General features: G+C 41.6%; 1 protein-coding gene across 1 annotated transcript in view; it reads right to left on the bottom strand.

The window, feature by feature from the left end:
- Positions 1 to 20,641, bottom strand: part of LOC141917685 (microtubule-associated protein 1B-like) — a 128,463-nt gene extending 107,822 nt beyond the window's left edge. The window contains exons 1-2 of the mRNA XM_074811078.1: positions 20,230 to 20,641; positions 15,156 to 15,257 (exon numbers count right to left, since the gene is read on the bottom strand). Of these exons, the coding sequence (XP_074667179.1) occupies positions 15,156 to 15,257; positions 20,230 to 20,641 (514 nt within the window). The remainder of the gene's footprint in view (positions 1 to 15,155; positions 15,258 to 20,229) is intronic.
- Between the last annotated feature and the right edge of the window lie 6,180 nt (positions 20,642 to 26,821).

Raw genomic sequence — 26,821 nt, 5'->3', positions numbered from 1 at the left:
TTGCCAGTTTGGGCATACTCATTAACTTGGTGATTTTGGTCCTTACTGTATTTTTTCAGATGGCTATATTTCTACAAAGTTACATAAGACATAAGTTCATAAGACATGTAACCTAAAAAGTGCAAATTTTAAAATAGGAATATATTGTATTGTAAACATATATAAAGAAATATATAAGGAATATACACAATATGAGTAGCAAACTCAGCCATGTAAACGAATAAAAATTGCACAAAACTTAGGAAAATGTTTTCTATATAAGTTATATGATTTCTTATTTGTTGACATCAGAAAGTCTTTCACCTTGCCTTTCTCTGTTGAAAAGCTTCTGATTTATGGCTTCTATTTTAGGTCCTTTGTGAATCCTCACAAATGATCAGATTTTGCATACTATTCCAACATGCTCCCTCGCAGGAAAACTGCTTTGCTTCAACAGAACGCTAAAATTAATTTTGGGGGGAAAAAAAAAAAAAAAAATCAGGAAAAAAAAGATCAGTAATGACCTGATCGTGCAAGTTCTCCTCATATGACATTTACTGGACAGTCACTGTAAACCTGGCTACCCACATGAGTGTTTAGAAGACTAGACTGCTTTACACCCACCTTTCACTTCAAATTTGGATAACCAGGATATATTTATGAAATTAAGCTATCGAAAGTTCTTAGCACAACAGTTGTATATTCCTTTACAGCTGCATATTTCTGTTTGGGCTTGATCAATTTTAGCAAATGTTTTGACCCATTTTACTTCCCCCCTTATGTTTATGTTGCTGCAAGGAATGGGAAGCAGTCTCTGAACACAACTCCTGTCAAACCTACATATCAGATTAGAATAGCAAAGCATAGGAACATAGCGGAAAGTAGTGAGAATACATGGTCTGTCAGTGTTAATTCTTTTTAATATTCTGTTTCACACCAGAGAGGTTTTAATTGTTTCCTAAATGCCTCTAAGGTCTCTGAATGTGCAAACTTGTCTAACAGAACAGACATTTACTTGAAAGAATCTTTGTAACAAATACTGATCATATCAGTAGATCATTCTGGAGACACAGCAATCACTCCTTGCCTAATTAAACCGTGCTAATATAAAAATGCAGGCCAAGCCCATAAGGCACAACAGATCTGCCAGAGTGTGAAAATGCCTGGAAGTCACAGGTCTTGAAAGAGATGTGCTCAAACTCTGTCTGCATGCTAATGAACTCCGCCAGATCATAGTCCATACAGATGGAATTTAAATTCTCTGCCACAACTTAATCCTTAAAGTCTTCTAATTAATCCTCTGCCAGAGATAAGCAGCCATGCAGAAGCAGGGATGGCATAGCAGAGGAGCCAAAGGGAAAGACTACTCGTTGCCACTTCTCTTCCTGCAGGATTTGAAGGTTGTGTCAGTTACTAAGCCAAGCTCTGAGGGGTAATGTCCTGGTTTTGGCCAGGATAGAGTTAACTTTCCATGGGCTGAGAGGGAGCACAGCTGAAGGGCTGGATCCTGATCAATCATTGGAGCATTCCATGTCATGTGACATCAAAGCTCAGCATATAGGTGGGCTCATGCTCTCTTACTGGTCTTGTTTGTTTTGTTTTCGGTTTCTGGACCAGCTGGGTGGGCTTCTCTGGTGCGGTCAAGATTGCTGCTGGGGACAGGCTCTGTACCAGTTTCCATTTGGTGAGCCATTACTGCATTTTACCCATTTTGGACTACTAGCATTACTGTTGTTTTTGCTAGTAAATTTTTGTTATTTAACCTACAAACTTCTTCCTTTTTTTTTTTTGTCCCTCTCCTATTTCACCGGGCCAGTGGGAGTAAACAACTGGCCACGTGGTGATTTGCTACCAGCTGAGTTCAAACCACAACAGGTAATCCATATGTCATTTATTTCATCCCCCCATGGCATTTTAACTTTTACCCTGTAAGCATTTTTAGGACTGGCAAAAAGGCTTTAGTAATCATAAAGCATACATTTCCAGAGATACATGGCAGCACTTAAAAGTGTTTCAGTCCCATTTGACATGAAGTTTTTTAGAGATGACAGACAATATTTCACTAGCTTGGCTTATGCTGTGCGCAAACACTCAGCTTTCTACAGGGGTTTAGGTCTAATGGAAGTCAGCTGATTTATAACCAACTCCAGCACCACCCAAACTAGCAAGGAAACCATCCAAGAGAATTGCTGGGATTTATTTCAAGTGGTGCCACAGCAGCTCAGCAGTGCTGCATTTCATTTTATGTGGAACCCTGTTACAAACTACAACCAATTCCCTCAAACTATCTATAGATGGGATCTGGAAAACTGCAATTCTTCAACAGCACTCCAATGTTGCCCTAATACATAATGGGGTATATCAAAAGGGTTTGCCCATGCAGATGTGTGTTCAGTTTCATAAAATGGCCCTCACTTTTTTTTTTAAATACAACTCAGAAATCTGAAGAACTTACACAAATTGACAGATGGCTAATCTCAGCTTTTCACCTTTTGTATTATTTTCAAATCAAGTTGAGTGATATCTGTAGTAATTACTCTAACATCTGGCTGGTGGCTTATTTGAAGAGAGTTGGTGGCCTCACTTTGATTTCTAATGAAGACCATGCTGCATAAATCACTGACATTAGATTCCCTACTGGCACATTTGACAGAGCAGTCCTTCATGGGAAGCTGAAGCAAGACAAAAAAATTACATGTCATTACATCTCTGCAACTGAATAATACAGATCAAGGCTTGTCCACAACATCTGAGTTTGACAGTCATAGACAGTCTTTATGTAGTTGAGGGGCAAAGTTAAGAACTAAACTTTAGGTCTCTTGATTTAGGGTATATCGCGTGTTCTGCAGTCACTTAGAAAGCCATGAATTTTTTTCCATCCCTAAGAAAGGCAAAAGGCCACACTGGGATTTAACTTATATGAATAAGTATTTTTAGGTAGACAATACTGAAATGCTTTGTCAAACTACATGCTACTGTATTCCTATATTCCCAACAGACAATCATACCACAGACTGAGACAGGGGAAAAACATGAGATATACTAAACTTGACAAGTGAGTCAGTCTACTTGCTTAGGTCTCAGGTCTTTTATTTCATGCTGTGCTCTAAATTCAGCAAGGGGGAGGAGGCACTACTATATGTCTTGGTGTGGTTATATTTCAGTTTCAAAACAGGGGAAACTCAGGTCTGTTAGAGGCATTCTGACAATACAGAGAATACATGATCTGTAACAAGTATTTCCTCAGACATATCTACAGCATGCACTAATTTATGCACAAATATAGCCATATGTATAATGGTCTTACTTTTTTCCCTACTGGCTCTGCAGAGTTAATGTAGTGTTAAGCATTTTCATAAATGATCACTATCTGTGGTCTTCAAACTGTGAGAGCTCTCGCCCTGCCTGAGCTATATTCTGCATCTGTGAGAGGTCTGAAGTTTGCTGAGCTCATTTCACATTGAGGGATTTGTCCTTCGAAGTCAACAGATCTGAATTGTCTGAAACTTAAACTCCAAGCAAGATCTCAGAGCAAAATAGAAACATGTATATCACATTAAGTACTATCACCTAAAAACAGTAGAGAAGTATTCATACCAGTTTTAGTATGTGCTAATTTACTGCACAGCAATGAGTATGGGCATTGAGAATGCCATCTACTGGCAAAAAAGCAGGAGTGAGCATAACTCCATGGCAGGCTATTTCCAAAAAAGGGAAAGGGTAAGAAAATTATGTGGGTTGATGTGGGTTGTTAGTTTGTTGGGTTTTGGTGTCTGCTTTTTTAAATTGCTCATTTAATTTTATTTTTTTTTTAAATCAAGTAGTTGTAACTCCATGATATCATGCTGAATTTTATGTAGAAACTTTGCTGGGAATGAGTTTTGAACCTGATTAATATTATTACAAATTAGTTTTGTACCAGAAAAGGGTAATGTTTGAAAATAGTAACAATTTAAAAGACAGAGATAATGAGAAAATATTAATAGAGCTGCAAAACTGAGATTCCCTTTACTTTCCTATGATGCCTCTTATTTCACAGAATCTCAAAAAATAACTCTCAAGACTTCTTTAAATATTTGGTGAGAATATTCAGTGTCTAAGCCTTTGACACTAAAATCTGCAAAGCATCAAACTCAGCAGTGAAACTGTTTGTTATTGTGCTGTCAGCTATAGCAACCCCGATTCCAAGCTTTACACAGTCAATTCATGATTTGATCACAAATAGCCACCTTGGTGGAGAATATCTGTACTATGAACTCCACTTACAAAGCAATAACTGTTGTCATAGCACTATGGCAAGGCAGAAAGACAGATCCACTTAAGCTATATCTCTGCTGGTTTGAAAGCATTTTATATATTTTTGCAATTACTGATGAGATTTTTTTTATTGTGTCCAGTCCACACCTAGCCAAAAACCAGGTTACCTAGACTATCTAATGAAAAACAGTTGGCCTAATATTGAAGCAATATTCTCTGAGAGTGTCCCATCTTTGCAAGTAACAGATATGGAGTAATGTTTGGTGGGGAGAATACTAGTATTTGGTGGAGGAATATTAGAGTGTAATATTTGGTGGGTTTCAGAAAGGACTGTGGTCTAAATCTAATCTGATCACTGTCTAAAAGTAACAATCACTGACAGAGACAGCAATTTGCTCAAAATGAAGACCCAAAAAAAGTTGGAAGTGCCAGAAGTAGCCTCCAATGTATTTAATAGCAGAGGGAAGCCAAGAGTAGTAGTAGATGACTATAAAACAACATTTGGGAGCAAAGACATCCCTGGCCACAGCTTTTTCTAAACTCATCTCTTAAAAAAGTAAAAATTCCTTTGTTGTTAGCTGCAGCATGGTTCCAAGAAAGGGAGCAAGCCTTGAAGTGCCAGTACTGACAAGGTACCATTCGCATTTTACCACTAAATCACCTTGACTTACCATGACATAGGAAGACTGCAGGAGGAACAGCAACAGGGAAAGGAAGAAGAGGAAGTGTAATCAAGGATAAACACAAGCTTCTCTAAGTCTTGAAAATATCTGCTAATATCAAAACTCAGCATTTCACTCATTTTAGGAAAGCAGAAGGGAATAGGATACAACTTCTAAAATAAGCTGAAGAAATAACAAAATAATTCAGGAAAATGTGAAAAATAGTTTCAGATGTCAGTGTCACAGAATAAAGTCTTTGATCTATGCTTTGTCCGTGCAAAAACTGCCCTTGCAGAGACACCAAAGCTGAGTCTGAAACATGGCAGTAGAGTCCTGCCAACACAGTGCTGTGGCAAAGCTAAATACTGATGTGATGAGGAGGATAATCCCTCCTGATGGTCTTCTGAGACACCCCATCACTGATGTGATCATTCTGCTCCCAGGGATTGAAGTCTGGGGGTGCACTCTTCTGGGTAGAGGTACCAGTTTGTCTGGTGCTGATAGGGTAGCTCTACATAAGGCTGCCTTGCACCACTGCTCTTTCACGCTTTCAGAGTGGCCCCTTCTTTTAAATTCATCCCTGCTTTTTTGTGACTGTAAGTCAAGACAAGAAGGGAGAAAGTGTTACCAAGCCAGGACTGAACATTGCCCTGGGCTGAACATACATCACTAACTACCATGTCCCTGGAAAGTATCAGGCACTGTGTTAAAAATCTCATTTGACTCTCAGAATACTTAGGAAGATCTGAAAAACACAGGAGGACACAGGCAATTTCATAGATGCCCAGCTGTGCCCAACATCAGCAGAGAAAAAGAATCAAGTTTGGAATGGACTGAAAGTTAGAAGAACATCAACTCTGCAAATCTATAACATGCTGTGCAAAACTAAATAAAGTAGAATCCTGTAAAACAAAGTAAATCTCTAAGTTTCTTGCAGATTCTCTGCAAGAAACTGATTCTTTGGCCTGGAATTTGCTTTTAAACTAATTTAATTATAGAGGGAGCACACAGGCCATTAAACAATCCAGAGGCCAAAACTACACCTTTTTAAGTAAGTATGGCTCTAAAGCATGATTGTATTCTACTGTTCAATGGACTGATGAGTAAGTCTATACTGTTTAAGGAAATCGGAATGCTTTGCATCTCCTTTTTCCTGTCAATAAATGGTTGTGGAGTACCCACACCCATTAGCCTAGTAAACGGGTTTCCCCCACTGTAGCAAGGCAACAGCTCCTCTTAACAGATTAATACAATCAGATCCTCCTGTTCAACATGAAATGAGAATGTCAGCAAGGTCTCCTTCCACATGATAATCCCCTACAAATTGTAATTCCTGTTGTAATAACAGGCCTTAATAGGTATAGAGGGTTGTTCAGGAGTACAATCAGTGCAGCCAAACTATTTATGCACTTGAGAGAGTGCTGTGATCAAATGATCCTATCCTTACTTCTGAAGAGTCAAATAATACATGTCCATTTGGATTTCTTTTTGGTGACTTCTGTGTCTTCTGTGTGTTCTGTTGAAAGGTGGTTTGATTTTCATTTATTCCGGCAATTCATGTTGTAAGGCACAATAAAAAACAAACAAAAGACCATTTCAAGCTTTTATATATATAGTGGATTGAAATATAAGAACAGCATTCCGTAATGCAATTATTGAAAAAGTAGACAGAAAGATTAAAACTTACAAAGTTGTTAAGAAATGCTAAATGTATGAAAACCTAATTAGTATTGAAAAATATGTAAATCTTCCAAGTCTAACAAACTTTTAGAATCTGAGCTCTTGACCCATGAGTTTTCTTGCTCTTTCTAGTCTTGGGGGGGATGTGAGCAGCTGTGCAGGTGCTTGGCTGCTGGCCAGGGTCAATCCACCACAAAGAGTTTACAAGACTTAGAAAAGCTTATTTGTGACTCAAGACATGGAAGCTGAAGCTGGGATCGGTCTTTTCACCAGAAGAGCTACAGAACTGCCATAAAATTGGGACAGCTTCCAAAGGCTGCCTAGCTCAGCAAGGGGGAGTTGACTTCCAGGTGAATGTCTCCATAGTGCATTAGAGTCATTCACAGATTATACCACTAAGAACTTGGTTTACCTCCTTGGAAGGGTTTTTTTGTATTCAGCTTTCTATTTGTGACTATTACTGACTAAAGTGCATATCTTCCCTACCTACTCATATGGACTATGAGGTACGATGGGATACTCCCAGCAGTCTACAGACAGGAGCATCTGGATCTGCAGCCAGCACTAATGCATCTCTTGCAATGCTTTCTGCATTTCTCTCTACGAGGTAGATGATGGCTGGAGCTCCCCATGCGGTTGATGGCAGCAGTTACAATGGCACCTCTCATGCTACATTTGGCAACAGGGACAAACATGTGCTCCCCATTACACTCAGTCTAGAGTCAAGGAGCATCTAAACTCTTCTTCCCAGTGAAGGCTGGGTCTGGTCCTATTACTGAATACAATGGTAGGCAAATCACTGCGAATAAAGCACCATTTTAATCTGACAAGAAATAGAAGTTAAGTTTTTCCCTTTTTCCCCTCTTCACATGGAAAACTGGTCCTTGTTCTACCTTAAAAATTCTACCTTAAAAACTCCAATGTTAAGGCTTGATCCAAAGCCCAATCCAGTTATTTCACTGACCTTTGGATCAAGTCTTTTCTCATGATAAAGTCCAGTTACAAACATTTACTATTTGTCTCAAGTCATTGATAAACAGTACCAGAAAGTAACAGAAAATTCAGGAAATTAAAAAGATAGATATTAGAAAGAAAAACATATCTGAGAAAAATGTTGCTCATGACAACCAGAAACTAGATGAAAAAAATGGCAATTAGATTCTAGTTACACATTTATTACAAATTCATGATGAAAGAGATGAGAGGTAGGTCACCTGTAAATTATACTGGACAAGGGTTAAAAATAAAATATTGTTTACATCTTCAGTTTCAGACATCTGACATAGACAAAATGTTAGCAAAGAAAGATTGAGGAGTCTTGTAAGGGACAAATTAAGAAGTGTAATTCTGCAAGTATTTGTCAAATAACCCTTAACAAAATAACCCTCTTGAATATACAATTAGGTATGCTGAATTATCCTTCAAATAAGGAGGAATGGGGATTCAAATTTCATAATGGAGTTAAAATTCTATTGCTACTCACACCTAACTTAATCCCATGCCTCTGATAACTGCCTCACACAGGTCAAAAACCTGTTCCCATAAAATATGGGCTATTCTAAGACAACTAAACTCATTGTATGTACTTGTGATACAAGGCATTTTAAAATAACCTCTGAGTCATTTTGCTGATTCATGCTAACAGCTCAGCATCAGCAGGTACTGGTGTTTTCGCAGTAATGTAAATTCATGCTAATTTTCTTTGAGATCCTTCCAAAAAAAGCAGAAACGGAAGTCAGTGCCAGAATGATTGTCACACAAGCGCAACAATTTATTACCTGAAAAAACAAAGTCACTTATCCCATCTCTGGAATTTTGATTAGTACTAGGAAAGGCTTTGACAATTCATGTATCCAACTGTATAGGCTGTTGCACTGTAATCCTTCCTGAGCCACCAAAATCCTAGCATCCCACACACAAAAAAAAAAAAGCTCGCAAGTGGATGAGAATGCCGTATGTGCTCCCCTGATAACTGTGCTTGTGAGGACACCCAGGCTCCCCTGCCTCAGTGTCACTGGGCAGCCCTGCCACTGCAACCTTACACCGCTCACAGCAATGCCCTGTGGGGACACCAATCACAGCCACAGCAGCATGACTCAGCTCAATCCCCTATTCCAAGCCCTATTCTACATTCATTTTCTTTCTCCCAAGACAGAAATATTTTAAGACACAAAACAAGTCTGTTAGCCAACTAAAATTATGAGCTAAAATCATAGAATCGTACAATCATAGAATCATTTAGGTTGGAAAAGACCTTTAAGACCATTAACCTAACACTGCAAAGTCCACCACTAAACCATGTCCACCACTAAACCATGTGCCACATCTACACATCTTTTAAATATCTCCAGGGATCATGACTCAACCACTTCCTTGGACAGCCTGTTCCAATGCTTGACAACCCTTTCAGTGAAGAAAGTTGTCCTAATAGCCAATCTAAATCTCCCCTGGCACAACTTGAGGCCATTTCCTCTCATCCTATCACTTGTTACTTGGGAAAAAGAGACCAACACCCACCTCACTACAACCTCCTTTCAGGTAGTTGCAAAGAGCAATAAGGTCTCCCTTCAGCCTCCTTTTTTCCAGACTAAACAACCCCAGATCCCTCAGCTGCTCCTCATAAGATTTGTTCTCTAGGCCCTTCACCAGCTTTGTTGCTCTTCTTTGGACACGCTCCAGCACCTCAATATCTTTCTTGTAGTGAGGGGCCCAAAACTGAACACAGTATTTGAGGTGCAGCCTCACCAGTGCTGAGTACAGGGGGACAATCACTTCCCTAATCCTGCTGGCCACACTGTTTCTCATACAAGCCAGGATGCTATTGGCCTTCTTGGCCACCTGGGCACACTGCCAGCTCATATTCAGGCAGCTGTCAACCAACACCCCCAGGTCCTTTTCCACCAGGCGGCTTTCCAGCCACCCTTCCCCAAGCCTGTAGAGTTGCATGGGGTTGTTGTGACCCAAGTGCAGGACCCAGCACTGAGCCTTGTTGAATCTCATGCAACCAGCCTTGGCCCATCAATCCAGCCTGTCCAGATCCCTCAGTAGAACCTCCCTACCCTCAAGCAGATCAACACTCCCACCCAACTTGGTGTCATCTGCAAATTTACTGAGGGGGCACTCGATCCCCTCATCCAGATCACTGATAAAGATATTAAACAGAACTGGGCCCAATACTGACCCCTGGGGAACACCACTTGTGACTGGCTGCCAACTGGATTTAACTCCATTCACCACCACTCTTTGGGCCCAGCCATCCAGACAGTTTTTTTTTTAACCCAGCCAAGAGTACACCCATCCAAGCCATGAGCAGTCAGTTTGTCCAGGAGAATGCTGTGGGAAACAGTGTCAAAGGCTTTACTAAAGTCCAGGTAGACAACATCCACAGCCTTTTCCTCATGCACTAAGCGGGTCTCCTTGTCATAGAAGGAGATCAGGTTAGTCCAGCAGGACGTGTCTTTCATAAACCCATGCTGACGGGGCCTGATCACCTGGTTGTCCTGTGCGTGCTGCATGATGGCACTCAGGATGAGCTGCTCCATAACTTTCCCTGGCACCGGGGTCAGACTGACAGGCCTGTAGTTCCCCGGATCCTCCTTCTGGCCCTTCTGATGTCTCTAGGAAGTTTTCTACTCTGCTCATTCTAAACTTGTAAATAGAACAATGACAGGGTAAGTCACTAATTTAAAAGTGTTGTGATCAAAAAAAGGAACCTGGATATAAGGGAGTGAGTTACTTCAACTTTGTATAAACAGTGCATGTCTGCCCCAGGAGGTTCCACAAGATGGATGGTTGTCTGAGAAGAAAATCAGCAGTAACTGGGGAAAAGATAAAGGCGGGGGGGGGCGGGAAGATGGCAACCACCAACTCAATTTAAGATCAAGAAGACAGCCCCCCCCCCCCACTTTGAATTTGCACAGAAGAATTAAAAGACACTGTAACTTTAAATTGAGACGAGCCATGTTGTTATCCAATGAAGGACAAAGTGATAAGAAACTAACCAATGGTCACTACAGTAAGTGTGTATTCATGTAATCTGAAGTGTATAAATACACTGAAGTTCTTTTGTGCGGTGTGCTAGCTTTGTGGAATTACCACCTAGCACCCCGCTCTGCACAGACATGGAATAAATAAATACCTCTGCTCTGGGTGTATATTGGCGTATTGCACACTGGGTAAACAACCCCACTTGAGGGACAACACTTCTTGTAGATGGGCATCACATTTACTAACCTCCAGTCAACTGGGACCTCCCCAGTTAGCCAGGACTGCTGATAAATGACTCTACTTGATAGTTAGTCCAGCTATCACAGTCTCTAATAGCTGTAGAGTCATATTTATAGGTTGTCCACAAATGTGCATGCCAGACTACTTGAGTTTTTAAGCTGAATTAATTCCTAAGTGCTTAGTGATGGTGCTCAGATACCAGTTGAGAAATCTGACCTTGACTTCTTAGCTCTTTTTTTTTTTGTCTTTCATTCTAAGTGATAAGTTTTGCTCAAGTACCTATGTTGTCTTACTTGACAAATTAACTGCAGTTTTCAGTAAGAGAGCACTAAAACCATGCCCTTTAGGATTTTATCAGCAACTCCATGAGCTGACATTGCAAGCTACTAGGCATGATATTAACTGGGTATAGATCTGCTTATAGATCTGATAAAAGCAATATGACTATACAGCATTTTGGCAAACTATAGAGTTATGGCTATTGATTACCAAAATTCCCAGACACTAACAATCCTTAATTGTAAGTTTTGAAATGGTAACTTTCAGAATGAAAGCTGTTAAGGCTTTTTGGGGTAATAACAGTTTCAAAGAATATCAGCCTTCTCTAGGAAGCCTAAAGGAGGCAAGCCCACTGCTGAGGCAAGCAGCTGCCAAGGGGACACCAAACATGTCTTGCACTTTGCCAAGGTCCTCCCTGGCCACACGCAGGCTGGTGAAAATGAAACCCTTGGGCACAAGTAAAGGACTCACTTAAGCCAGTGCAGTCACCGACAGCTGAATTATGGGCAACAGGAGACTTTGGTGCTGCTCAGATAGGAAACATACCTTCCACAGATACATGTTCTCTGTAACAACAGGATAAAATACAAAGTAGCCACAGTGCATTGCTTGAGCAGTATTTCTTAGAAGATTTGGAGTGACTAGCTACTGCACAGCTATTGAAATAAAACAGATTTTAATCTATACAAGGACTTGAATACACACCAATGAGACAGTCAAGTGTCCCCAGGTGGAAGCTGAGGGACAAAACAGTAAGTGTGGAAGTCTCGCAGAAGGGCCCTCAATGGCTTCATCCACACACAAAATCCTTTTGCTCCAGTAGCAACAGCTGCAATTTCAACAGAGCTCTTTCTAAGACTCTCCACTTGCACTGCCTCGCTACCAGATACAGTTCCTTTTCCAGCACTTACATGTTACAACTCATTGTTTGAATTTTTTGTCCTTGTGAAGTTAACATAAGATGGAAGTTATCATCAGTACATGACAGAAAACAGAGGCAAGCACTGGAGTACCCATTTTAAGTCATGATGCCTGTTGCCTTGGCAACCAGTTAATAAGCTCTGTTACTCATTTTTCACCAGCACCTGACAAAAACATCTCTGTAAGATTTGGTATTAAGGAGCCTGCTAACTCAGCTGCTTTACAAGGCATCAGAAAAGATCTGCTGGCATTTCCATTCTGAATCCTATTTTTCAGGGAATCATAAATCATCCATAAATTGCCCAGCAGCTGAATATATGATGCACAAATACCACTGTAACAATCCATTGCCTTGATAAGAGCACAAGAAGAGTGTTGGGATCTGGTCATGCTCTCTGCAATATCAATATGTACATTGCTATTCACCACACATGGAGAAGGATTAGACCTCAAATTCCTCAAGTGAAAACACACAAATGTTTTGACAGACATTCTCTTGCACATCTCTCCTTTGACAGTGCAGGATTATGGCATGGGGACAGGGTTGGCTCTATTTCCTCCAAGCTTCCTTTTGGAGAAAGAGTCCTACCCTTTACATTGCTGCTGCTGCGTGTATCCTCAAGCTGCTTTGAGAAGCATACAAGCATGTACTGAATTGGCACTGCAATTACCATAATAAACATTATAATCAAAAAGGCTTCAGCCAGTAGTCAGACCTCACTATACTAAGAGCTGTGCAGACACACTCTACCCTTCCTCAAGAGTAAACTGTCCCTATGTTCGAGTCCCACAAAGAGTTCAGTCTCAAAAGACTGAAAAAAAGGCTGTTTAATTAAATCCCATACACTATCCCATCATCTTGGATGAATACTTTCCTTGGACAAGAGGTCACCTAGTTACCCAAATTCCATAGAATTTATTAGGTTGGGACCATAAGAGAATACATACTTACAATCCTCTTTAGTATAAATGTTGCCAGTTTCCCTGGTTAAACACTCAAAATTCAACATTTGTTGAACAGAAATCAAACATTCTGAAGTTTTATTAACCAATGGCAAGAAAAAACCCTCCTTCCTTTCAAACAGTAGAGAAGACACAAAGGACCCTCATGCAGATTCAATATCAGAGAACCACAGAGAGACTGGAGAGACTAAAATATTGTCCTCTGATCTGTGCAGCGGGATTCTGAAGGTGTCAGTGGGCTTATCCACAAAATTTGAGAAATTAAATTGGTCAAGAGGGCTAGCTTTATTCCTGAATGTTCCTTCTTTCCCAGTTTCAGGCTCCCTTAATGCTCTTTTGACATAGATTTTGGCAGCTTATTGTTTAAAGATTGAACAGTGCTGAAAAACACATTCATTAGTGCTTGTCATAGAGATGTTGATGAATTCCAGACACATGCAATTAAGCTGCAATTCAACACAATGACAGACTAAATAGGCAAATCTAGACAAACAAGAAAAAAAACAACCAAAAATACAATTCCTAGAGAAAAATTCCTAGAGGATACTATAATCTTTCTGTTGAAATAAGATTGTGCACCTCTTTTTCATTTATCATATGAAAGCAGAGTATTTGCTTTATTTTAATTCATGCAATGCTAGAAAGAGGTATCATCTAAACATGACAGCAAAAAAAACCCTAGACATGCTGGAATATTTCTGCTAAACAAGAAGCACAAATTCTTTTTCCTGACTTTTTAAAATAAAACACATACATGTTAAAAGTGAGGTGCACTGCATATTGAATTCCTTAAAGATAAATTCTGCTAACTTCACTTCTTCTAATACCCTCTCTGTAAAATGAGGCAACTGATGTCACTGAGAAGTTGAATTGGCTTCATGACATTTAAATTGAAATGAAAGATATATATTCTAGGCCTGAGTTTACTTCTATGTAATTCAGGAACTACATGCCTTGACCCTAAACCTTCACACCGAGTATTCTTGTATTGGTTCTGTTGTTTTACAAATCAAGGAAAGAATCATAGAGGTATATTTTTTTCTTAAATCTGGCAGTGTTTTACTCTCTATAGATATGGGGAGATATGACAAAATCTGCTATAATCTATGCTGTAAGAGGAAGAATTATTAACTCAAGACATTTTGGTACATTATTGACGACCATCAGGTCAATGATGTCATGCTAGCAAGACATCAGGATCTCTTTGTCAACAGTGTATAGCAACTGACCTTAGGAATGTGATGCAGTAGTATGATACAACATTTCATAGATGTTCCTGAAGCCAGAATTTATAACATTCATCAATACTAGGTTGTACTAGTCAATGTGCACATGGCCACAATAATTTCACCAATGAAAATAACCTATACTCCTTGGAGAAGGCTATATATTTTTATACAAAAACCAAGATTAATTTCACATATACTCACTCAACATTTGTGTTAAAGTAATGAGATGTTGGAAAACTTACCAAACACTTGATTCCCATGCACTTAAAATCAACTTTTACACTTCACAAAATTGTTGGGTTTTTAAATTTATTTTATGAACCCTCTAAAGGAAGGACAGGCTTGAGGAAAAGGCAGCAGAAGAGAACATTTAGTCTCACAAGCCCTGTACAATTCTAATTTCTTCATACAAGCCAAAGAAAGTTCCTGTGAGTCAAAGTAGACCCTCCACCCCTCAGCTTTTTCATACCAAAAAAGAGAGAAGTCCAAGCCCTTTGGGGACAAACATGAGGCTTGAGCCATGCTCATACAACAGCCGTGACAGCATTTCTGGCTCTATCAAACTGTAGAGCTAGCCTTTTAGGTTTTTTTCTGTATGTGCTTTACCTACCACAGTGAGTAACAGCTTCAGTCTCCAGGACTACTAGATTGGTGCTGTCAAAAAGTGCGTTTCACTTAACTTTAATGGGGCCCTAAAACTGACATCTACTGCCAAAGTAATCATGGTGAGATACATGAAGCTAACCTAAAAGGCTGATTATTTTAAAGTTTCAGACATTTCCTGTTGCCAGTAAGTTAAACTATAATTTTCAAGCCATATTTTAAAAGAAAGAAAAGTATTCATTGTAAAGAATCAAAAATGAAAATGGGCCATCCAATACCCAAGTGTGTTTATTAATTCTGCTCTTAAAAAAACCCATATAAAACAAAACTTTGTCAAACACTTCCAAAAACTCACCTCGAATTTCAGCAGAGAATCGAGCTGAATGGCGAGACACAAAGAGTTTCAGTTCTTGATCCAAGTTGCATTCAATCAAGTTTGTGTCCCATGATCGGATTCCTAGAATTCAAAATGCAAAACACATCTAGCTTGATATATGAGCACTGGAAGTTTTAACTTATTATTTCTCCATTTACATTAATGTTATTTGCATATTTCTAAATTCCCAAACCAGACTCTTTTCCTTTCAAGCCACACAGCTATCCTTTGCAAAGCACTGAGTGTTCAGAAGCAGCACTCTGGACACAAGCAAGAAGAAATCTGCCTTTCCAAAAGGTAACAATAAGGCCCCTGCTTTAGGACTGCTGGTTCCCACATCCTAGTAGCCACATTACAAGAAGTTATTGATGTCTCAGAATTGACTTTAAAGTAGCAATACACTAATTTATAAAACCGAAAAGAGTTAATCACTCAGGGGCTACGTTAGCCCTATTGCAAGACCATTGTATTTGTCCCTCCAAGAAAAAAAGACAGCATCACCTAGCATGTTGCAAATTAATATTTAAATACAAAGTATTAAATTGCTGACTTCTCCATTCAAAAGCTTTGAAGCATCCCATATTTTAAATTAAAATTGAAGTGATCTTTTATTTATGAAGTATCAAAATTCTAGTTTTGAGATTTTAAAATGCTACGCTTGATCTTTTTCTTTTAAAAAATAAACATCACATCTCTATTCCCTACCATTTTTCCCCCCAGCTACTTAGAAAGTGAGACAATTGACACATATATGATCATAAAATGTATTATTCCAAAATATATTTTTAAGGATTGAAATTTGACCATAAAAAAAAAAAAAATCACTGCAGCCAAAAGACAAATTTATAGTTTCCTACCATAAGATTTTGATGACTAAATTTAAAAAAAAAAAAAAACGAACAACAAAACCACAGCAAATTAACAGAAAATGTTTTAAGATTTCTATAGTTTTCTTGTTTTGTTTTGAAAATAATGAGCAGGCAGTTGCACTACTGGTAAGTCCAGGCACTGCTGCAATTTTGAACACCAATATTATAGTGGTTTTGGGTTTTTTCCTAAAGGAATATCATTAGACTTACACAAATTAGCTGGCAAATGCAGAAGGGACTGCAGGTGAGGAAGTGTCTAGTTGCCCCTCCCCACATAACAATTTAATGCAAAGATATGGTCAGGTGAGTTAAATCACTTTGGGGTTTGGTACCTTTGGGGTGGAGGAGATGCCTGAAGAGGTGTGTGGCCAACCCCTTACCATGAGACTAGCACTAACACTTCTGCTGGTAACTCTGTCGGGATTTCAGGCTGAGAACTTTACTGTCGACACTGCCTCTCATACTTTATTCTCTTTCAAGGCAGCAGAAACGCCAAGCCTCCTGCTGGCAGAAGTCATGTTGTAGGGCTGAATGATGAGGAGTAGAAAGAGGGGGAAGAGCAGAGAAACCAGATCTGTGCTGCTGGTCTCCCATTGCAGCTCTGGGTAGATTCTCCATGCAAATATGAACATCTGCATTTCAAAAGTCTGAAGCCTCTTCAGGAAGAGTTCATCCAGGGCTTTTCCTTGTCAGCATCCCAGTCAAGGTAGGAGCATGCTTCTTACTGGAATATGCTACCAGCTATTAAGTAGCTGCCATTTGAAACTAAATAAATTTGGAAATACAGTATCACCTGTGTGTTTCATAACCACTCGAGAGAAAAATAACTGAACTATAACCAGCCACCTCCACTTCCTGAATTATGCATCATTGTTTGGAGGCATAAGCAGTGAGTCTCTTCTGTAAGTCTCCTTATTTTCATTTCTCAAAAATCTCTTGGCCATATGGTATATTTTTGGAGCATAGTTTTGGCAGATAAATACAGCTCAGCAGGCTTTAACATTTTCCAGGTGTTGGAATATTTGAGAGCAAGAAAGTAAAGATTATATGATACCACACATGTACAGCGCATATGAAAACTATGACTAGTAAACTGACATTGATCACAAAGCTGAAGTACATTGAATGAATGAGTGCTGAACTTCAAGAAGCTAGAAGATAAACAGCTCACTGGCCTCAGTTAAGCAATATGGACTATGATTCAGCAATGCTGCTAATGATCGGATCTGTCCGCCATCCATCCCTAGCAGCTTTTGTTATGAATCCAAATTTGCAGTAGGGATAAGATTCTGATTAGGCATAGTCATACTGCTGAGCCAGGCAATGTCCAAAATACAGGACTCAATGTGAAATAAATAACCCCCCCAAAAAAAAGAAAAGAAAAAGCCTAGACATACCATGCACACTTTAGTCCTAGAAGCTGAAGTTGGGATTGGAATAGAATATCCCAGATCTGCAGCTGCATGATTCAGCATGCAAGAGTTATGCATATACATTATAATGTAGTATAATATATTATATACATTATACAACCAAATCAGGTTTGGGTAGAACAGAGATAATTCTGGAACTAAAATCTACGGTCAATCCAATTATGTATATCATTAACAGCATGGAAATAACTATTAGAAGTATGACTGAACTGGAGCTATTTCTTTCTGCAGGCTTAGGAGTGTAATACCACTAGACACAGGATTTATCAGACAGCAGACAGGGCACACCCAGTGGCATCTGCCAAATCAGTGAAAAAAATCTTGAAGCTTTCTCTTCACTCCCTCCTTTTTGGTGAATGGCGGGTTGGAGGATTGCCCCCTTAGCAAAGGGACATCCTAAATGTAATTATTGAAAATGCAGCTTGCCACACCATTCCCTCTTCATGATATATTAAGAAATGACTCTGCATTCCACCAGGTTGCGTAGCATCATGTCACTGATGTGTTATCAGCAGATGATTTCTTTGACATGTTGTGCTGCAGTTCAGCACATGAATCCACACTTTTCAGTGATGGTACTTAGGAGATGTACCAGAGAAGACAATGAGGCAGAGTTATCAAGACCCTTAAATGCATTTAAGGCTCTGTTGAGAATAAAGGTTGAAAGAAGCCATTTTTTTCCAGACTACAACATACTTTCCAATGAGAAAGAGATTAGTCAAGCCCATATTTGCCTCACACAGATAGAGCTTCAGACTCCCAGCATACTCATCCAGAACAATGCACCTCAAAGTTTGATCAGGGTTTTTTTCCTAGCAGACAAAATCCCAATCAGATCATCTGACACCAGGAGCAGTGAGGTGACTTCTAATCCAAAATGATGAATAAAAAGACCAAAGCATTCCCTCTGGACATCTAAAACTGTAAGTGGGTGTTATGCTTAGTGGCAGGAGGCAGCAGCAACAGAGCTATGCAGCAGCAACTGTACAATAGAAGCTTCAAGAAGAGACTGAAGAGCATTTCTTCAGAGGAAGGATGACATCAAACATCTTGAGGGCATAAGTTTTATCCATTTGCTCTATAAATTTTAATAATTTAATTAAATGCAGCCAATTTACTTCTGACACAACCAAAAATTAGATAGCATTAGGAAAGTGCAATGCTGAAGAGGCTCTGAATGACAAAGCATCTGCCTCAGTAGTTCTCCCTAGGAGACAATGGTAGCAATAAAGATGAACAGGTCACGGTGAAGCTGGTTAGCTGTGATGAGGCAGCCCTTTACCACAAACAGTCATGAAAAAAGAATCAAGAGCCAACTAAAGCAACAATAGATGAGAAAACAATAGAGACGAATGAAGCCCTAGCTGGACTACTGAACCACACCTACATGGCAAGACTGCTACCAATTCCCCTTTCCAAGGTCTCTTTCTCCCTTCTAACAATGGCGGGTTTCTGATATTTCTGCTTTCACCAGCCCAGAACAAAAATATGTTACAAAATCATGTATCAATTGAGTTTAACAAACTATAGGGTCCAGCAATAATTTTCTTTATGCTTCATACCACTATTATGGAAACAGGGCTTTCTTCCCCTCTCCATGTACACTGCAATTTATTGTATTAGAAACCACATTGAGAACTTATAAAACTGTCACTTCACTTGTGATATCTTCCTGTATTGCTGTCTTAAGAAAAGGACAAATAAACAGTGAGTCATAGCATCCCGTAGCTGGACAATAATGAGGCTGAGCACTCAGGTATTAGCCTTATTATCCATATCTTTTTCTTTATTGAAATATATATGTGCATATAAAGCTTAGGTCCTGAGAAATTCTCCATCCAAGAGAAAAGTCTCATTGCAGAAAGTTAAGACACAATAGGCACAGCTGCATTTCTGCTCAGGGAGTCTTTGCCACTGAAGGAAAACGCCCCGAATCCTGCTGGTTTGGTTTCGCGGTTAGGGGCAGGGGTTTGCTGGGGAACCGAGGGAAACGCCAAACAGCCACCCCGCAGGCCAGCCGCCCCAGCCCCAGATACGGGGTTTTTTCGGCAGCGCGGACGCTCTTTGTCCGCTCCGGGCTGCCATAGGGACCGCAGTGCGGACTGCGCCACGCCCACCCGCCACTGACTCCGGGCAGACGGGCTCGGCGCGCTGCAGGCGCTCGGCTCTTGCCGCAGCCCCAACAATGGTGAGGAGGGGGCTTGCCCCCTTCGCCCGCTGCTAGCGGTGAGGCAGACGCTCCTGGAGGTGGACAGTGGGGCGCGGTATGCGCAAAGCCGACTGCCGATTTTTGTGCGGGTATCAGCATAGAGCCGCCGGACGCCTCACGGGGCCCGGCCCGCAGCCGCTGACCGCCGCGGGCGGCTCCCCGGCGCTCGCACCCCACGGAGGGGCTCCGAGTCCGGCGGGGCAGGAGGGTCGTGCGCGCAGACGGGACGACGAAGCCCCTCATGAAAAAAAGAAACCAGAGACTACGACTTTGCAGCTCATGTATCTGTGCTGTGTGTGTGTCGCCCCGACCATGAGCAAGGGGCGGCCGGGCCCTCCCTCCCGCCAGCCGAGCCCGAGCAGGCGCCCGGCTCGCCCCGTGCTGAAGGGAAAAAAAACGGGGAGCGGCTGCCTGCCCTACGCGGCGCACCGCTGGGCCGGGGAGCCCCTCCGCGGCCGCTTCCGAGGGGAAGGCGTCGGCGGGGTGGGGGCTCTGGGGGCCTGCGGCGCTGCCTGTGGTAGCCCCACTCCCAACCACCTCACCTCGCTCGATGTTGGCGATAGCTCGCCGCAGGTGCTCCTCGGTCACCAGCTCGCCGATGACCACCAGCAGGTAAAATTTGCTGTCCAGGAAGCGGTGCGAGAGGCTGGGTGAGAGGGAGGTGGGGTTGGTGATGCTACAGGAGGGCTCCGAGTCCACTTCCACCACCACCACGGTGGCCATCGCGGACGGGCGCCCACTCCGCGGGCGCTGGAGAGAAAAGGGCCGCTCGGCGGCAGCTCCGCAGGAGGCAGGGAGTGAGGGCGGGTGGGGAGGCGGCGGCGCTTTTATACGGAGACGGTGCAGGGCAGGGACCTGACGAGGAGGAGGAGCAGCAACAGCAGAAGAAGGGGGGGGGGGGGAGCCGGCGCATCCCCGCACCGCCACTTTTCCAGCATTCACAGCTGATGTCATCTGCGGCAAATCCTTCCCGCGCCGGCCCCCGGAAGCAGGAAGGACGCGGGGTGCGAACAATGCCCCGAGGGGCCACCGCGAGGGCGGCCTCGGGGTGCGCCCCGGCCCGCCGCGTGACCCCTCGCCCGGCCAGCCGGCGCAGGTCCCGTGTCCCTCACACACACACCCCCTTCCCCTGTGCCCTCCTGCTGTCTTACCCTGCTGGTTCGTTCATCTCATGTCCCTTGTTCCCCCAGGATCTCACTCTGCTGGCTTGGCCATCACCCACTCCCCGAAGCCCTCCCAGGGTCTCAGCCTTTAAGCATGGTGGCCATGCCATGAGGAACCGCAGGTGATGCCCTGGCAGACCTGGTGAGTTCATCTGGGAAAGCCAGCATCAGGGCTCCAGCTGATGCTGGATGAAAAAAGTATCTCCACTGTCCAAGGCTAAGAGTCCAGTCTCCTGCATCTCACTGCAGCAAAATTTAAGCCATATCCCCCCCCACCCCCCCCAACTGGCAATCTAAATATTCTTGTTACTGTGAGAGACGAGAAACCAGGCCTGTGAGAAACTAAGAAAAACAGCCTGAGAAAGCAAAAGTTGAGGCTGATCAAAGAAATGCCTCAAACACTCACAAGACAAAACTATGAGTCACAGGGTGCATTCTGTGGAGGTCGAAGCTGATAAGGCTGCCCGAATAACACAAGATGGGGCTGGAGGAGGGAGCCCTGTGAAGACAGGACGGCTCTGCTCTGGTGCACCTGGCCAAAACTTCAAGGGCCATCTGTCCGGTGAATGACCTTTGCTTCATTATCCACGAAATGCATATTAAAGTTAACACCCCTCAATATGCTAACGAGGGCTAACATGATCATGCTAATTACATCATCCCATGAAACACCTCACCCCTCCCCGTACATGGGATACGTAGGTATGTGGGTCGACCTAGGGGATGGACCCAAGGAAAGTGGGTATAAATCAAGAAGGGGGGGGGTGCGGCCCGGGGGGAGAGAGAGTGCAGTGAAGCGAAGAAGACGGATGCCAGCGAAAAAGACAGATGTCTCCTGTGCCTCTCGGAACCCTCGTCGGCGGGATCAGCGCAGAAACCCAGACCGGTGATCTGTATTTCCCCATTCCCTCTATCTCCCTCTTTTCCCTTTCCCATTAAGAAATGCAAGGCATATTGTATTGCTTGCCACAACTTGCTATATACTTAGCCAACTATCGTGTGTTCAGTTAGTACATTGTGGGTAGTTAATAAATGTTTAGACTTGGAGACTTGTTGTCCGCTCCATTGGGGATTTGCGAATCTGAGTCACTTGTCCCCCTCGTCTGAGCGGGACGTGACAGTTACCTTTTTGTTTTGTTTTATTTCACTTAATAAGATACTTCAAACTTAGGTTTTCTGCACATATTCAAGGCCCATGTGACATGCAGAGTCACGACTTTACAACCAGTAAGGTTATAAAGAAGGTATGTTTATTCAGCGCTGGGTGCACGGGGGATCGCTCCTCCACAAACGTGCACATCTTGGAGCGAAAAGCAGCTCCTTTCTATAGCGTAAGTGTTTACATATTCATGATAATCCCGAGAATAGGGAGCGATATTACAATTAGTTTTGAGAAATGATTATCATAAATCCCGCCCCAAGTCCCTCCCCGTTGCGCCTGCGCAGTGGCTCCTGGTGGTCTTGGGCGGGGGTCTTCAGGATGAAGATTGAAGATGCCTCCTCTTCCTCTCATGACTTTTCACCCAATTAGGTCTCTTCAGCATGACAATTTAGCATTCGTTGAATCCCCGTTCCTTATCTTGGGACTCAGTAGTTGCAGCTCCTCCCTTATCTCAAGAGCCCATCCTGCTGAGAGCCCACCCTGCTGAGAGGCCTGCATCTATTTTGTTAAGGTTCCTCACTTCACATGGGTATATGACTTACCCCAGAAAAGCACTGTTTCTGGACAAGCTGCTAAAACCCATACTCTGAAGGCTTCAGGAATTCAAAGGGCTTTGGGTAACTAATTTTGACCAGGCTCAAGCAACTCCAGGGTTCAATGGTATCAGAAAACATCTACAGTTACCAGAACAAAGGCTTGATTCCTCTTGATTACCACGTAAAAGTTAGACATCTGCTCCCTGATACTCAGAGACCCACTCAAGAGATAAATTCAATCACCTCCTAAAAGTGTTTTATCCTTCCCTAAAATGGAATAGAGCAGTCTGAGATAAATCAGCCTCTCTAAGATGTTCCTCTCACTTTACTGACAGAAGCCAGGCACTGGTTTACACTAAGCATCTTGTTTATATGGCTAAAGTGATGTGGGAGAAATCTCACTGTGACCTAGGAAAGGTTATAAACTTATAGCCTGGTTTTTGAGATAACCTCTGGTCCCTGACTAAGAAGACACTTCCTCTGTGTTCAGCTCCTTCCATTACTGACTGCTCAAATTCCCTGCCTGCTCCTCATAAACACAAAGTACTTGCCTGGATGAACCAATACATCAGTCCTGTTTTCTTAGAATATGTATTGCATTTCAGGGCACACCTAGTGTTTTAAATATGAATAGTTCCTCTGCATAAATACAGCATTGAGAGCCTTGACTAGTATGGTGTGATGTGTTTGGATGTTGCATCCAAAGTAGACTATTTTTCTGAGCTGTCATTACACTGAAGGTTGTAGACTGTGGACAAGCGTTTTTACAGTCAGGTCAGGTGGCTGAGATGACACAGTGATAAAGAACAGCGGTGCTCATTCTTCACTAGAGCTGACACTGATAATAGAACAAATGCAATGGCATAGATGCAGAAGAACTAGTAGCAGTTCTAAAGTTGGTGAGGTATTCATAGGTACAGTGTTACTCTTCAGGTACCCCTATTTGTCTGAGCCCAGCTATGACTTTGGTGTTTCTTTGCTGAGCCTGACAGTTTCCATGAGATAGTGTAGATGTCTACCTAGAAATAACGTCCACTCCTCTGTGGCCATGTCCTATATGACCCCTGCCCTAATAGTCTGTATTCTAATTATAGATACCCTCAAGAATTACCACATGGTGCCCACTGGAGGAAGCCAGCTTCTGGCTTCTCCCACTGCAATACATAGCTTTGGGATATGCCTTTATTTCAATCACCAACAAGAGCATCTGGTCTCTGGAGTGTGGAAGGGGCTTTCCAAGGAGACTTGCTACCTGGTTGAAGAATAGACTGGTAGTGGTTCCTGGACATAAAGGTAAAACAATTACTTGCCTCACAAGCACAGCAGGTTAAATGCATTACTCTGAGAAATGCACGCCAGTATACAAAATGCATTATATGTGCTTTTTATCACTTTCTTATTTTAAGAAAAAATGAATACATGCATAACTGGAAAATTGCCTGTGGTTTTGAAAAGTACAAGGTCAAATGAATGTATTGTGTCAAAGAAGAAAACACTTACATACAGGTAGGCAATGCAGATATAGTTGAAATAGCCTGATGAGGTAGTCCTCTATTTTATATTGCTCTGTAAAAGAATATGCAGATAGAACATGGTATGATAAAAGGTAAACTGTTACAGTCAAACTGTATTGTGATGGGAGATGTTTTACACATTAAAACCCTAAGGACAAGAGGCTGCCTTTGGAAGAAAATGGTCTTGTGCTAAACTCATTAAGGGACACAGACCTCTGCCCTCATATTCACAAGCATATACTGTTTCATCTGAGATGGAAGTCAGACAAGATACTTTAACCTCATGGATGTGTCTGAGAAAGCTGCAGGTTCCCAGCTCCATGGTCAGTGTTCACACTGTAACTTGCCCTGTTGGAGTCTCACTCCAGTAGTTTTGTTTTCATCATCTTTCCATATCTGGAAACCCATTTTTATTTTGCAATATGGAGCGTATCAACAGATCCACTGCTGGGTGAAGTGTGGAGATATGCTGTATAAAGCTGACTCAGTGTTATGTGACCCTCAACGTCTGAAAGTGATACCAGCTTCCTAGCTGCAGTTAAATCACATAGACATGCCACTTCAGTAGAAAAAAACAGCAAAACACATGTGGACTATGGAAAGAGACAATGATACCCACTGCTGTCTGGCTTTTTGTTTGCTTTGTTTTGGTATGGTTTTGTTCCTTTAGTATGTTTAATACCAAACTGGTATCCCACAACTGAATATAGTCAAACATTACACAGAGCTGTATTTTTCTTCTGGATCTGGTATTTTTTAAAAGTAAACAGGCAATTTTAACTAAAGCACTTGAAGTCTAAAACTAGAACATACTTCCTGATGGTGCATGTCATTTGTTACCCACTAATATTCAGGTTTTGTTCAAGTCCTATCTTCAAGTTTTAAATGAGGTTTCAGTGATGCACAAACCCTTAGGCTGGCCCTTTGTCCAAGGCAAGATATCACTCCTAGCATAAAAGAAATACATATCCATGTGGATTACTTCAGACCAATTTAAGAACTTTAATGGAAGTGAAGCAGTTCAGAAGACATAGTCTGTCTTCACTGGGTAAAATGTTAATCTGAATACTGCACAATGAGTCATGAAGTGGGTTTGTGAAGTGGGTAGGTTTTCATAAGGAGAGGCAATAAGACATAACGTATTTTATGGATGAAGCTTTGCCAGCCTACACCAGAAATCACAGAATCACCAAATGGCTGAGGTTGGAAGGGACCTCTGAAGGTCATCTGGTCCAATCCCCCTGCTCAAGCAGGGCCACCTAGAGCAGGTTGTCCAGGACCATGTCCAGATGGCTTTTGAATATCTCCAAGGATGAAGACTCCACAACCTCTCTGGGCAATCTGTGCCAGTGCTTGATCACCCTCACAGTGAAAAAGTGTTTCCTGATGCATGATGAAGTCAAGAATATGCCACCAATATTATAGCAAATAATATCCATAACATTTTGTACCTCACTTGATGTCTTCCCAGTGTGACCTATTGTCACTCTCAATACTCCCACTCCCTCATATGTGACCCTATACTCCTCATTTCCTGCAGTCATCAACTTCACCATCCCCACATGGTTCATTCAGCCTTTACCTCCCAGAGTCACCTCCTTGTGTTGCTCCTTTACAGCAACTCAGTAGAGCATGCAGCAGCAGTGCAGGCATGGAGGGACAGTCAGCACATCACCCTGACCCCAGCAGAGCAGAGTTGTCATTCTGCAGCCACTGGCCATGATGTGATTAGTCAGGGCCCCTGCATGTCCCTGCAAGAACCAGGATGTGTGGTTCATAAAGACAACTCCTCTTGTCTTCCCCCATTTTTTTAGACAGGGAGGCATCCTCATCCCTAACAGAAGCATCTTCAAGTTGGCACTGCTGGAGGAGCTTCTCCTGCAGCAGTGATATAGCAAAAGCCAGGGGCATGAGAGCTGTACCTGAGTGAGCAGTGAGGGACTCAGACTCAGGGAAAGACATTTTAAGAAGAGAAATACTTTACTTTTTAAGATGGCAAGCTTTATGTTTAACTACATGCTAAATAAAAATTGCTTGGCTGACATTCATTTCAAGTATTTTAAATTATATTACTTCAAATTTAATGGCTATTTTTTAAACAGCAAAAGCAAGAAAATTTTTATTTGCTTGTGGTGAAATATCCATTTCATTCTGTATTTCTGCTGTTTCCCACTCCTCCCACTTTCCCCATAGAAAAAGGGGAGTTAAATATTTTTTTTAAAAGTGAGGAAAGCAACCCTATTGGTTTTAAAAATAACATTTTCTCTCACTTTCAACTTTCTTTCTTGAAGTCAGATAAAAATAACACCAAGTAACATTTTGCTTTAGTTTCCAATGGAAAAAGTTAATTTTTTTTTTCAGAGTAATTCCCTCCTTTTTGTTCAGTGGAAAAAGAAGTTAGAAGTAAAAAAAGGAGGAAAGTGGAAAAATACTTTATTTCACTTTAGTCAGAATGAAATGGAAAAAAAAAAGGAATTTCCTCTTGACTATTAAAAAAAGACAAATTAGAAACGAATGATTTTGAATAAATTTATTCTTAAATTTGTTATGAAAAACACTTAGTTTTACATGAAAATAAAATTATTTCTTCTTCACTGTTAGAGAGAAAATAGAGCAGTTTTGAGTAATTAGATCCTGTTTACTAATTGGGATGATGCTTAAAAATCAGTGATAAATGTTAATAAAGTATGTAAATAAACAAATTAATACTAATCTATATTAAATCAATAACATATCAAATCAGTAACATAGGGACAAAA

The sequence above is a fragment of the Strix aluco genome, chromosome W, assembly GCF_031877795.1.
Source record: "Strix aluco isolate bStrAlu1 chromosome W, bStrAlu1.hap1, whole genome shotgun sequence".
In the NCBI taxonomy this organism is placed as follows: Eukaryota; Metazoa; Chordata; class Aves; order Strigiformes; family Strigidae; genus Strix; species Strix aluco.
Note: the sequence above shows the minus strand (reverse complement) of the source record. Positions and strands in the feature narration are given on the sequence as shown.